Here is a 12,797-nt window from a genome sequence, read left to right as displayed (position 1 = left end):
CTCATAGGAGCCTTCTGAGGAAACCACCTTTTCTTTTTTAAATTAAAGAGGGGCGCCCTGGGTGGCGGAGTCGGTAAAAGTGTCGGACTCTTGGATTGGCTGTGCCAAGGTCATAAACATATTAAGATTGGCTACAGGTGCCCCACATCATCCTTGACCACTCCTCCCCCACCACATACACACTTCTGGAAAACAGTAAGCAAGAAGCAAGCAAAAAGCTGTCATGGGAACGCTGTCGCTTTAATACAGTGTGTGACAAGCAATATCAAGGTTGTCCGCACTCTCCAATCTTATTCTGACCATTTTCAATTGGCAATAATAAAATTGAAAAGGAAAAAAAAGTGTGTGCTGACAAAGAGGCTCACCACACCTCAGGACTTAAAAACGAGAAGACAAGCCACATAAATTCTCTTCCTTAAAAAACAGCCATTTCAAAAGATTTTCTTTAATATCATAAAATATTTTCATGGACAAGTGAGCTAGCAAACACACATGCACCAATGTGCCTTCTGACGAGATGCCCCCTACCCCCACCCCCCGCTCCCACATCAAGGAGGACATGAGATTGGAGAAATGAATACAGCAGATGATACAGAGAGGGAAAAAAAAATCGATAAAAAGTATGGAATATAACATTGTGCTTGGTTATTTTCCTATGTCACAACAAAACAAAACATTTCGGTGCAAACAGTTAAATTTTCCTCTTTTCCGTTGAAGTCTGGTGGAGAAAAAAATACTTTTTCTATAATAAAATATGTGGTTTTTTGGTTTTTTTATACTTTTTTTAACGTAACTTTTTTTTTCTTTTTTGCAGAAAATAATTTTGTAAACTGTCACTTTGCGGGCGGGGAGGCTCGATGCCACGTGGGTCCTGGCTCGCCCGCGACGAGGCTGAGCCAGGAGACCAGACCTGGGCGGGCGGGGGCGGGGGGCGCACAGCGGGCGGGGCGAGGGCGCGGGCCGGGGCCTGGGCGGGTTAGAGGTCGCTCTCGCCGTACAGCGCCGTGGAGAAGGACATGTAGTCCAGAGCACCGGGCACGGCGTCGGGGCCGGTGTAGGGGGCCATCCGGGCGATGCAGTACTCCGCCTGATCCGGCGGCAGCTCGCGGCGCAGCTCGTCCACCGTGATGTAGTTCTGCAGAGAGAGTGGGCAGGGCGGGCGGGGACGTCACTCAGGGCGGCAGGAAGTGCCCGGCCCGCCCGGCCCCGCCTCCTGCCTGTGGGTACGCAGACCTGGGCGTGTGCACACGCCCCCACACGTACACCATGTACACACACACACACATACACGCGTGTTTCTTATGCATACACATGCCTACGTACACACCGCAAAACACATAACGCATTTAAAATCTCGTTTGCCATTTCAATACCTACTTGCGCCTGCCTCCAAGCTAATTCAAAGTGGTAACTGCACCTATGATTTCATGCATCCCCCTAGTCTGCAGGGACACCAACAGGGACTCTGGTGGGACACGGGAGACCCCACCCGCACTCGAGCTGGGTTCTGTGGAGGTCATGTCATTTCAGCAAATACAGTGAGCATCCGAGTTTGACATCCGGCCACAGACGGTATCTCAACCTCGTTTGCGGGATGTGGGCCTGCCCCCGCCTCGCCAGGCTCCCGGTCCAGGGGTCTGCTTGCCCGGGACAGGCCTCCTTAGAAGCTGCTTCTCTTGGGAGCTTTAGGCTCCAAAGGAGTTCACTCTCAGATCTGACCCACAAGGTGGGCCCCTCACCCCATGTCCTACTTCTTGCCAGAGTCCTCTAGGAACCAGTTTCAAGGAGCATGGAGTTGGCCTCTGGTCACTACAGAAGTCAGGAGACCAGGCCCCTTTCTGGGCCTTGGAGACCCAGAGTCACTTCAACAAGGTGGATTCTCAGGGTCATTCTGGCTCTAGGTAGGACTCTGATAGGGTCCCCTTTTTCTTTTTAAATTTTTTTTAAACATTTATTTATTTTTGAGAGAGAGACACACACAAAGCGTGAGTGGGGGACAGTCAGAGAAAGAGGGAGACACAGAATCAGAAGCGGGCTCCAGGTTCTGAGCTGTCAGCACAGAGCCCGATGCGGAGCTCGAACCCACGAACCGTGAGATCATGACCTAAGCTGACGTCGGCCGCTTAACTGACTGAGCCACCCAGGTGCCCCTAGGGTGTCCTCAGACTTAAACCAGACCTTTAGGAACTTCTATAGGTTCAGTCTTTTTTTCCTTATAGATTGAGGCATTTCTGAAACTATAGTCCCTATTGGCTTTCATTTTTTATAACTGAATATTTTTGGTCTAAAAAAAAAAAGGATGGCATCAGAGAGTATCCTATGAGTTGTATGGAAAGGAAATCCGGCCCCTAGACATCCCCCCCGCTTTGTTAGTTTCTCCTAGTGCTCCCACTTTTCCATTACACAGAACTTGGGAAATTTGGAAACCAAAACTGACTGCCGATCAGGGTACAAAAATGAGGAGCATGCTTCTCTCCTGCTCCCCACCAATCTGCCGCGCCTGTGCTCAGAGTGATGTAACTCAGATGTCACCCTTACATCACTCTGCCACATACCCCACCCCACTCTACCCACCTCTGCCACTCATCACTCCATCCTAAGTGTCCCATGCCCTGGCAGGAGACCCCTTTAAAGTTAGTACTGTGTCCTAACACCTTTGTGGATGCCCCAGCATTACAGAAACGGGGACAGGTAGACAGCAGCAGGAGGCCCAGTGGGTGGAAGGGGCCATGGGGTGCAGGCAGCTTCCCCTCCAGGTCACACGGCACCCTGCATGGTGCCCACACCATAGCAGACCCACCTTGTCCCCAGCCAGGATCTTGAAGGAGGCCATGACTTGGTCTGCTGTGTCTGTGTCGGCCGTCTCCCGAGACATAAAGTCGATGAAGGCCTGGAATGTCACTACCCCCAGGCGGTTGGGGTCCACAATGCTCATGATGCGGGCAAATTCTGCCTCTCCCTGGAGAGAAAAGCCAACGCCAGGCCTGTCAGCCTCTCTGCCACAGCCTGCTGGGGACCTGTCATACGGTCCGGAAGCCCCAGGGGGCTCAGAGTAGCCTGAAGCTGTCAGAGGGCAGCACAGCGGCCCTCTGGCCTAACCTGGGCTGTCCCTGGGGCACGACAGGGACACAACATCTGGGAGTGGAGACCCGGTTCAGGCATCCCGCCCCCGACAGGTTCCCGGTGGAGCAAATGCTGATAACGCTGCTAAGAGCCGCAGTGGCGAGCACCAGAGAGCATACGCCGTGTACCAGGCACTATTCTAGCCACCGTACCGATTTCATCTCACTTAACCCCCACCACAACCAGAGGACAGATATTCATGATTTCCATAAGGTTTCCACATGAGAAATCTGAGGCTCAGACAGGCTTGGTGACTCCCTCAAGGTCACACAGCCAGTGAGTAGTAGAGTTAGGATTTGAACTTGGATGGGTCACATCCAACCTGCGCTCTCCCCACCACGCTGTACTTTCTGTATGTCAGACACATGCCCAGCGTTCATGGAAGTTCCTTTATTTAACCTTGACGACAGTCCTGCAGCGTTCCCCTCAACTCAGCCCGGTCCCCAAGCTGGCGATGGCAGAGCTGGGATTTACTCCCGGGCTCACCGCACAGAGCACCTGTGCCCTTGCTCTGCCCTGGGCAGCCCACACGCCGGGCTCTGCATCAGGGCCCAGGAGCTGCCTGGCCGCCCAGCTAAGGCCCCTGCTCTGCTCAGAAGGCCTGCACGAGGGCAGACAACTGAGAAGGTTGTGAAGGCCTGCGGGGGCAGGCGTGGCTGGAGCTGCCACCAGGGCAGTGGCAGAAATCTCTGTGCTCCATGAAAAGATAAAATAGAACCAACCCTGCCCTGGAAAGGCCAAACTACCAGTCCTTCCTGCTAGGCTTGGGGTCAGCCCCGCCATCCAACATGGGAGTGAAAAAGCCCATCTCCACAGTAAGTACCAAAAGATCCGCCAGCACAGAGATGGAGGCAAGAATGCCAGGCTGCTGGGATATGTGTAGGCCATGACGAGGCTGGGCCCAGACAGCAGGATGCCATCTTCCCCACGGACTGGAATCATCAGGCCCCTCTGGGGAGAGCAGCCCCTAGCCTGAGGCCTCCAGCCTGCCCTGGCCAGGACCTGGCCTCTCTGGCCAGCTGGCTGGCCCTCGTCAGAACAGAGGGTGGGGTTTACATTACCATGTTGTAACCCATGGAGATAAGGCAGGCGCGGAAATCATCCGTGTCCATCATGCCTGTCTTCTTCTGTGGGGCAGTGGTGCCAAGACACAGGAGAGTCAGAGGCAGGAGAAGGAAGGGCCGGCCCGGGGCCAGGAAGACAGGGCACAGACGGCCAGAGGGGAAGTCGAGGTGTATGGTTGGGAGGTTCGGAGGGGGAAAGGAACACAGGAAGAGACACATCCACAGGAGAAGAAAGAATAGGGAGATGCAAAAGTCCGTCCACAGGATGGAGAGCGACGAGGAGAGAGGAGGGTGGGCCCCGAGCAGGTTCCCACGGAAGACAACCAAGGACAGAGGTCAGAGGTCGGAGCAGTGGGGAAAGGAGCCCGACGCGGGCCAGGCAGAGACAGCAGCAGAGGACGAGCCCCGAGGCCCACAGGAAAGGGAAGACAGGGAGATCCAGACAGAGAGAGAAAAGAAAAAGGAGAGACGCGTTATTTCTCGCCCCGGATGCCACCCCTGAGCGTGCTCCATGCAGAGGCAAGTACCTGGGGGTCGTTGCCAATATCATAACCCAAGCTGATGAGGCAGGCTTTGAACTCCTCGGGACCCAGCGTGCCGGAGTGATCCTGGGGCCGCCGTGCGCCAGGCAGCGAGCCATGCGGTGCCAGGGAGGTGGAGGCCGTGAGGGGAGGGGGTGGGCCATGCCCCGGGTGGAGGGTGGTGTGTGTGGGGAGACACAGGGACAAAGGCATGCGGACGGGGAGGTGGAGGGCGGAAGGGGCAGGGGAGGAGGGGAAATAAAAGTGCACACGGTTAGACACACAGACGAGGTCCAGAGGGTGCCCCCTTCCCTGGCGCACACAGCCCTGCTCCAGGACGCAGGCCAGAGGGGAGCTCGGTGAGCCATGGGGGTGCCCAGCCCACCCCTGCCCCAGTGCCCAGCCCCGGCTTTCCAAGAGGGCCTCCCCCATCCCACCAGGAGGCTGGAGGTCCGTGAGGCAGGCAGGGGTGGTGAGCAGCACCTGGCCCCATGCTTCCACCCCTCTGGCTGCCCCGGAGCCCCAGGGCACTGGGAGGGGCAGCCCACAAAGAACCTGTCCCCGAGCTAGAATGAGAACCCAAGACTAACATCACTGTCTCCCCCGTAGCATCTCCCAAAGGCTGCAGGGGTGGGGGTGCGGTGGGGTGGAAGTCGCTGCCCCTCTGTCCCCAGGCAGAGGCAAGCAATAATCCCCACAGCCAGGGGACAGCAGGCCTGCCCTTATGGCCATGATAGCCTTGCTCCCAAGGGCTGACCCTTCATGACAGGAGAGCAAGCGTCATGGGCCAAAGATCCGCTCTCCATCCACCCCACGAACTCTTGCTCCAGAAAAGCAGGGAAATTCACAGGACACCAGGACAGGCTGTCAGCACTTCCTGCCCAGGGACTGGCCCGGTGTGGCTGCCCACCCCCCCGGCAGTGCCCTCCAAAGCCCTGGGGCAGGGGCTGGGGCTGCTCTAAGTGCAGGGCTCTCACCCGGTCAAAGTGGTTGAAGGAGGCCCGGAACTCGTTCATCTGCTCCTGGCTGATGCCTTTGGCATCGCGGGTCAGGATCTGATTCTCCACCTCGTTGATGGTCCTGGCGATGGTGGTCAGAAGCTGCTCCCAGCCCACACGGATGTGCTGGGGGCGCATGAGGGGCCTGTCAGCCAAGGGGCCCCAGGCCCGGACCCAGGCTGCTCCTGGCAACTCCGTCCCCAACTGTCCAAATGGCCCAAGCAATCAAATCCAGCCTTCTGTCTAGACTGACAGCGTCACCAGGACAGGGACAGCACACTAGGACACAGACCCCAGATGGTGAAAAGGGAAGCTGAGGCAGGGTGGTGGCCTCCGACTGGGACAGCCGAGACCAGAACCGACAGCGCGGGTCAGGTCAGGAAGGAGGGCAAGTTTAGCAGAGGGAAGGATTAGAGAAAAAGCCTGCGCAACTCCCCCTACATCCCGCTCTGTGACCTCACGTACGCGCCTTCACGGCCCAAACAATTCATCACTTGGAAAGCAGGTGCCTAAGCCAGTGTTTGGAGACCACCCGCATCTGGATCACCAGGGTGCTTGTTAAAAACTTTGATTTCTCAGCCCCACCCCCGACCTCGTAAACCAAATTCTGGAGATGGAGAATGGAAGTCTGCATTCTCAGTAAGCTCCCTGGGAAATTCAGAAGGCCCGGAGGACTGAAGACCCCGAGCTGCAGGAGTGAGGAGCGGTGAGCATCCCCTCACTCCAAAGAGTCTGTCCTCCTGGTATGGACCAGCTTCCTTGGAAGGTGGGTGAGTGCCCCCTGCCCCAGCCCAGGGGAGGAGGGAGCAGAATGGGATCCGAGGCTCCCTTCCTGGAGAAGGTGCCACCCACCTCCATGGTGTAGTTGGTGTGCTTGTTGTCGAAGATGAGCGCCTCCTGGATGAGCTGGTGGTCGCCCTCCAGCTGGTCGATCTTGGGCTTGTAGTTGACGATGCTCTTCTCGTACTGCCGCAGGTGGCTGAGCTGGTCCTCCAGGGTCCCGTGCATCTCAATGGAGATCCGCCCAATCTCCTGCTCACCGGGAAGGAAGCCCTGGTTAGACCACCCCACTCTGCACCCCCAGGGTAAGGACCGGGGTGCCTAGGTCACTGGTCAGCCCTCAGATGATTCTCGGTTCCTACCCCAACACCAGGAAACTCGTCAGTGGTAATTAGTAAGCCAAGAGCAAGACACATTCAGCAGGGACGCGCTTTGGCATGGAAATAGCATCGCAAAGGGGTATGACAAACACTGTCATCACCAGATGAAACACCTCCTGTCTCTCGAGTCGCTCTCAACCTCAGCAAGGGGCTGCAAGGTCACTTGCTAACCTAAATGCTCATTCCTCTGCTTGCCATTCAAACTCCCTACCCAAGCCTTGTTCCCAATTGTCATCCACCTCAGGGACTCTCTCTGTGCTCAGGGAGCCAGATTCCTCACAGCCTCAGAGCACCGGACTTACCTCCTCCGTGGCTATGCCTGCCTTGGTCTGCCTCAGTCCCACCTGTCCCACGGGCCAGGCCTAATCACCCTTTCTGCCTGTCCTTCATCCGTGTAAACAAACATCGTTTGTAAAAGCCCTTTCTGTGCACTCAGTTCGACCCAGCAAATATTTCCTGAGCACCTACTACACACAATGTGCTAAGCAGGGGAGGCTGGGGTACAGGAGAGACGCAAACATGACCTTGACACATGGTCTTTGCCCTCAAGGAGCTCAGAGGGACACCATGCTTTAACCCAAGCAGAGCCCCCTTCCCGGATCTACAGCACCCCGATATCTGGCCCAACAATTCAGCAAACATTCCATGCTTGCCCGAGTCTCAGTTCTGTCTCTGGAAAGATCCTTCTCTCTGCTCAGGAAGAAGGGAGGCCTGGTCAGCCAAATAAGCCAAAGGACAAAGTATAAGCTAGTCAGTTTCACAGGCACTCATCCCTCAACAGGACTGTCTCAGGTGGCTCTTCGGGGGCATCCCTGTCCGGGTCCTCGCTCCCAAGCCAGACATTGGGACCAACCCACTGGCCTTCCCTGACAGGCTCCGCACCCACAGTAGGGCAGCAGACCGCACGTTCCTCCATGAGCCTCGCCAAGGAGGAGACTGGGCAAGCCTGACCAGCTGGGACAGTGCTGGGAAGGGGTGGGAACGACCACCCGTGCCTCCCATGATGGGACTCACCTCCATCTTGGTCTGAATCCAGGGCCCGATGACATTGGCCTGGGCCGCGAACTGCTTGCGTAGCCTCTCGTTGTGCTGCTGGCGGGCATGCTCCTCCGTCAGGGCCTGGTCCCTCCGTGGCACCAACTGCCGCACCTGGGGTGGGGACAATCATGGGACTTGGGGAAAGGCCAGCCACCTGCCCCTTACTTCAGATGCGAAAATGGAGGAGCCATGAAGGGAAGGGGCCAGTCAGTAATAGAGCAGGAGTGAACATATTGACATGTTGCAGAAATTCAGTCATTCATTATTAACTTGACAGATGAGTGCTCACCATGTAATAATGAAAAAAAATAAAGTCAATGAAAAGCAACAACAAAAAGACAAACTCCTTAAATCTTCCGATGTGGCGCCTGGGTGGCTCAGTCGGTCGAGCGTCTAACTTCAGCTAAGGTCATGATCTCTACATTTGTGAGTTCGAGCCCCACGTCGGGCTCTGTGCTGATGATCAGAGCCTAGAGCCTGCTTTGGATTCTGTGTCTCCCTCAATCTCTCTCTCTGCCCCTCCCCTGCTCATATTCTGTCTCTCTCTCAAAAATGAATAAACTTAAAAAAAAAAATTTTAAACTTCCGATGGCTTGGCCACCATGTCCCACCCAGCCCTTGGACTCACGTGGTCCCACTTGTTATTGATCTCCTGAGGACTGATGGTGGTGTAGGGGTTGGTGCCCGCCATGTTGACGTGGTAGGTCTGGACAATCTTGGACACCTCGTTGTGGATACCCAGGATGGCCAGGCGTTCCTTGTCGGCATCAGGGAGGGTGGCCTTGAACTGCTCATGGGCTGTGGTCAATCCCTGGGTGCAAGAGAAACACAGTGACTGGTGCCTTGTGTGGGCAAGATGAACGAAGAGAGCCCTGCAGGTCCCAGGGTAGAGGGGGTGGGAAGGCCATGGAAGGCCTGGCCCCATACCAGCTGGGAGACCTGGAGCATCAACCTAGGATGCTCATGGCTGAGAACCAGGAGAGCAGGGCTGGCCATGGGAGTGGGGGTGAGGGTGAAGGCAGAGCCGTTAAAGCAATAGCTTCGTGCTTAGGGCTGGTGAAGGAGCAACCATCCTAGAGTGTGGTCCCACAGTCAGGTTGGGGACAAGTCTGCTCCCCAGGTGACCTCCCCCCACCCAGGCTTCCTTTGCCAAATCTTTTAAATCGAATACTCTACAGCTGTATAAAAGAATGAGGAAGCAGTTTATTACTACACAATGAACTCCGAAATATTAAGTCCAAGATAAAGGTTCAGAGTCCAGTATCCAATAAAAGCTACCTTTTGTATTCAAAAGGGGTATGGGGAAGAACGTGTTAATACACAAGTATCTTTGCCTGCCTATGCAAAGGCTGTGGGGCTGGGGGACAAAGGCAGGAGGGAGGACTTATTGTCTATTCTTTCTATCTTTTCGATTTTGTACATCTGCATAGATGACCTAGTCAAAATAAATAAAATGCAGTTCTTCCAAGTCTATCAACTCCTTGGATGCTGTCCCCATCCCTCCATCCTCTCCCTACAGAGCAGTCTTGCAAGAGTAAGGGTTTGCAGAATGAGGTTTCCATGGGTGGCGGGGGTGGGGGGGTGGCTTCCGGGGTGAGGGGGCGGCGGCACACCTGGATCTCCTCGATGGTGTGCACAATGAAGGTGTCCTGCAGATCCTCCATGGCCCCCTCCATCCAGTTGTTGAAGGGAGCAGCGCGCTTGGCATACTCCAAGTACAGCTGGTCAATGGTCTCCAGCAATTTCTCTGTCCGCTGGGAAGGGTAATTGAGGGGAGGGGGTGGATAGAAAGGTTTCAGCAGAGTCAGAGCCAGCATCACCATTCCCTGCTCCCCCCCTCCCCTCGCCCCTCCCCTGAGCCTCCAAGGGCTGGTTCAGGTCTGGAAGCACCAGACTGAGTCATACGGAAAGAGCAGACTTTCTCTGGGACACCAGTTCTTAACGTCGGGGTGCGGGGGGGGGCGGTATGGACCATCCCACATTGGAATCACCCAGCCTGGTGCCCAGACTGGTTTGTCAGTAGGAAAGTCCTCAAACAGCTGGGGTTGGGCTGTGACGTGCACTGAACCATGAGGATGAGGTATGGTTAGGGCCGGAAAGGAGGCATCTCCAATTAAGGCAAAGCCCAATCCAGTGCCAGGGTGAACCTTCAATGTCAGGCCAGGGCAGGTCCAGGAAACGCAGTGGAGCCTTTTAGCCCAAAGCAAAGTGCCTCACAAAGAAGTAAGAGGTGCACAGAGCTGCTAGAGGCTGGCCTCCATCTCCCTCAGGGGCCCTCACCTCCAGAGCTTCCCTCCGCTTCTGGGTTAAGGCTCCCAGATTGTCCCACTGGTCACAGATCTTTTGGCACCGGGCATTGACACTGGGTGAGTCGTAATAGTCCAACTCACTGGAACGGAAGAGACAGAAGAGTCATGTGACCCAGGTTACCTCCATGGCCTGCTCTCTTCTCCATGGGGCTGGGGATGCGCTCCCTTCATCAAGACCTTCCATATGCCCCCCTACCCCCCGCCATCTCCGTGGCCTGCAGAGGACCGCTGGGAGATGAACGAAGGCCAGTCCTAAGGGCACCTGAGCTGGAGGTGATGCCAGTCTTGACCCCAATGCCCAATGGCAGGGATCCACTGAGGCCCGGCAAGAGCTCAGGGTGCATGGTCATCCTCTGGTCCTATACTAGTCACAGGTAAAGACCGGAGGCCCTCTGTAGGAAGGGCCATGGACTCATTCTCCACTTGGGCGATGCCCAGAGTCTTCTGTACTGACGCCCTTCCCAGAGGGACACCGGCTGTGCCTACCCTGCTCACTTGTCATGGCCATGCCCCACTTGCTCCCTGCAGCCCCGGCCCTCGCTGGCCATTGCGTACTTGAGCTCCTGCGCGATGGCTGCAATCTGCTCCACACGGTCCTGGTGGGCGGCGAGGTCGCTCTCAAAGGCCTCATGCTTCTTGAGCAGGGCCTTGATCTCCGAGAGGGTGGCGGTCTCATAATCCTTCTGCCGTAACATAGCCTCTTTGCCTGGGTTCGAAGAGGGGGGACATAAGGCTGAGCAGAAGCCGTCTTCTTGGCCCCAACCACCCACCCCTCGGAGCCCCAGGAGCCCCATTTCCCAGAGCACATCCCCAGAAGATGTCCACCAGAAAGCTATCATCATCTGCAATTCAAGAAAGCCGATGTGCGACTGAACATCCCCGAGCGGCCAGATGAGGGAGTTACTACCTTCCACGGAACATGTATCATATTCCATGGCCACGAGGAGCAGTTACATACAAAGGTTTGTCAGGCTATGCCCTACGATATAACCAGGCACCTCAGGGCTGCCCATCTTTAGAATTTCTCCAGCTATTGTTGCTGGCCCCCAGCAGCCCTGCAGGGACCCCTCCCCTTAATTAATCTCAGTTTGTCTCAATGCCCTCCCCACATAATCCATTACTGGCCAGAATATTCTGTCAGGGATATTGCCCTCTCTTGAGGAGTGGGGCAGGGCTTGCATTTCTTGGATCCTTCTTTCCCAAGAGGAAATGGGACGAGAAATGAACCTCCTGGGCCTGTCGTGACATGTCTGCCAGCTGTCTCAGGAAATACCTGGAGCTGCCCTGGCCTCACCTGACGCCCAACCTCCACGTCTGCATCCATCAGGGATACTCAGCCCTGCTCAGCAAATGGAAGCTGGGCTGTGAGGCTGGAGGCTATGACTAATGTGGACCTTCTTTCCTTTCCTCTCTTTTTTTTTTTTTTTTAAAGATTTTATTTTTAAGTAATCTCTACAGCCAGTGTGGGGCTCGAATTCATGACCCTGAGATCAAGAGTTGCATGCACCTCTGACTGAGCCAGCCAGGCGCCCCTCTACTTTCCTTTTCTTTAAATCAAAATAATAATATGACAAGTTTAGGGGGGAAAAAATTACAGAGGAGCCTACTTAGCTTCTCCTTTTCAGTCTTTCCTTATATAGCTACTGTGGTAAAACCAGAGAGTATATGTAAATTATGCTTCCTGCTTGCCAAACACTCAGCAGCACACCATCAGAGTCTCTGCTCCAGCTCCAGCTTTCCCATGTGCCCTGTCCGGTGGCCAGCGTTCCGTCACGTGGCCAAACCACCACCCTGTGACCACTGCCGCCCTAAATGTGCAGCGTTCAGGCTGCTCAGCTTGCGCTATTATAGAGGGTCTCATGGGAAGCCTCTGTAGACCTGTGACTTCCCCCCGTTTAGGGTGAATTCTTTAGACGGTCTCAAGAACTCCTAGGTCAGCAGGTGAGAGCACTGTTAGGTGCGGATGTGTTGCCAGACTGCTTTGGCCAGAGGCTGTGCCCGCGTCTACTGTTAGCACTTGTCATGTCCTTGCTGGGGGCTTGGGGTCCCCGCTCTGTACCTTTTTGTGAGCGGTTCCCTGGCCCTGGAGAGGACACGGCAGAAGCACATGGGTGAACTGGTACAGTCCCCACTACTCTGCACCACCCACACCTACGTAAAGAACTTCCTGCATGTGCGGTGGAGTTGAGGGGCAGCAACCTCACATCTAAGTGTTCTTACAACATGGAGCTAAACCCAACCTCGTCAGGCTGAGTTAAACACACTCTCATCTCCTACCAAGCCAAGCGAGCCTGAGTGGCCACAGCATATGGTTGTCGGTAATCATCTCCAGCCTAAGATCAGAGGAGCACAATGGAACCAAATGGGAGAGTTGGGGGATGTTGTGCTCTGCTGGCCAATAGGGTCTGCCACATAGGCTCCAGCTGGAGTGGCTGCAGGACCCTAGGAGATAAGCAGTGTGGATTCCTCTCCAGCCCTGGCCCAAGTTCTGAGGAAAAGATGATTCCAAGTGTGATTCTCTCTCTTTGGAGTTAACTTCAGCTGCCAACAAGCAGACATCAGATACGGCAACAAGTGCATCTGA

General features: G+C 55.3%; 1 protein-coding gene across 4 annotated transcripts in view; it reads right to left on the bottom strand.

Annotated features, from left to right (window-relative positions):
- Window positions 1–779: 779 nt before the first annotated feature.
- The window catches only part of ACTN1 (actinin alpha 1), a 97,510-nt gene continuing 85,492 nt past the window's right edge, over window positions 780–12,797 (bottom strand). The window contains exons 12-22 of one of the 4 annotated variants that reach the window (XM_029952885.1): window positions 10,769–10,919; window positions 10,185–10,293; window positions 9,518–9,658; window positions 8,533–8,715; window positions 7,881–8,015; window positions 6,559–6,738; window positions 5,686–5,832; window positions 4,715–4,795; window positions 4,185–4,250; window positions 2,801–2,959; window positions 780–1,135 (exon numbers count right to left, since the gene is read on the bottom strand). In XM_029952885.1, coding sequence (XP_029808745.1) covers window positions 977–1,135; window positions 2,801–2,959; window positions 4,185–4,250; window positions 4,715–4,795; window positions 5,686–5,832; window positions 6,559–6,738; window positions 7,881–8,015; window positions 8,533–8,715; window positions 9,518–9,658; window positions 10,185–10,293; window positions 10,769–10,919 — 1,511 coding nt within the window. In that variant the 3' untranslated portion in view covers window positions 780–976. The remainder of the gene's footprint in view (window positions 1,136–2,800; window positions 2,960–4,184; window positions 4,251–4,714; window positions 4,796–5,685; window positions 5,833–6,558; window positions 6,739–7,880; window positions 8,016–8,532; window positions 8,716–9,517; window positions 9,659–10,184; window positions 10,294–10,768; window positions 10,920–12,797) is intronic. The other 3 variants (XM_029952882.1, XM_029952883.1, XM_029952884.1) reach the window with 3 other exon arrangements.

The sequence above is a fragment of the Suricata suricatta genome, chromosome 9 (genome assembly GCF_006229205.1).
Source record: "Suricata suricatta isolate VVHF042 chromosome 9, meerkat_22Aug2017_6uvM2_HiC, whole genome shotgun sequence".
NCBI classification, from domain to species: Eukaryota; Metazoa; Chordata; class Mammalia; order Carnivora; family Herpestidae; genus Suricata; species Suricata suricatta.
The sequence above is the reverse complement of the archived record's forward strand: the minus strand, read 5'-3'. Positions and strand labels throughout refer to the sequence as shown.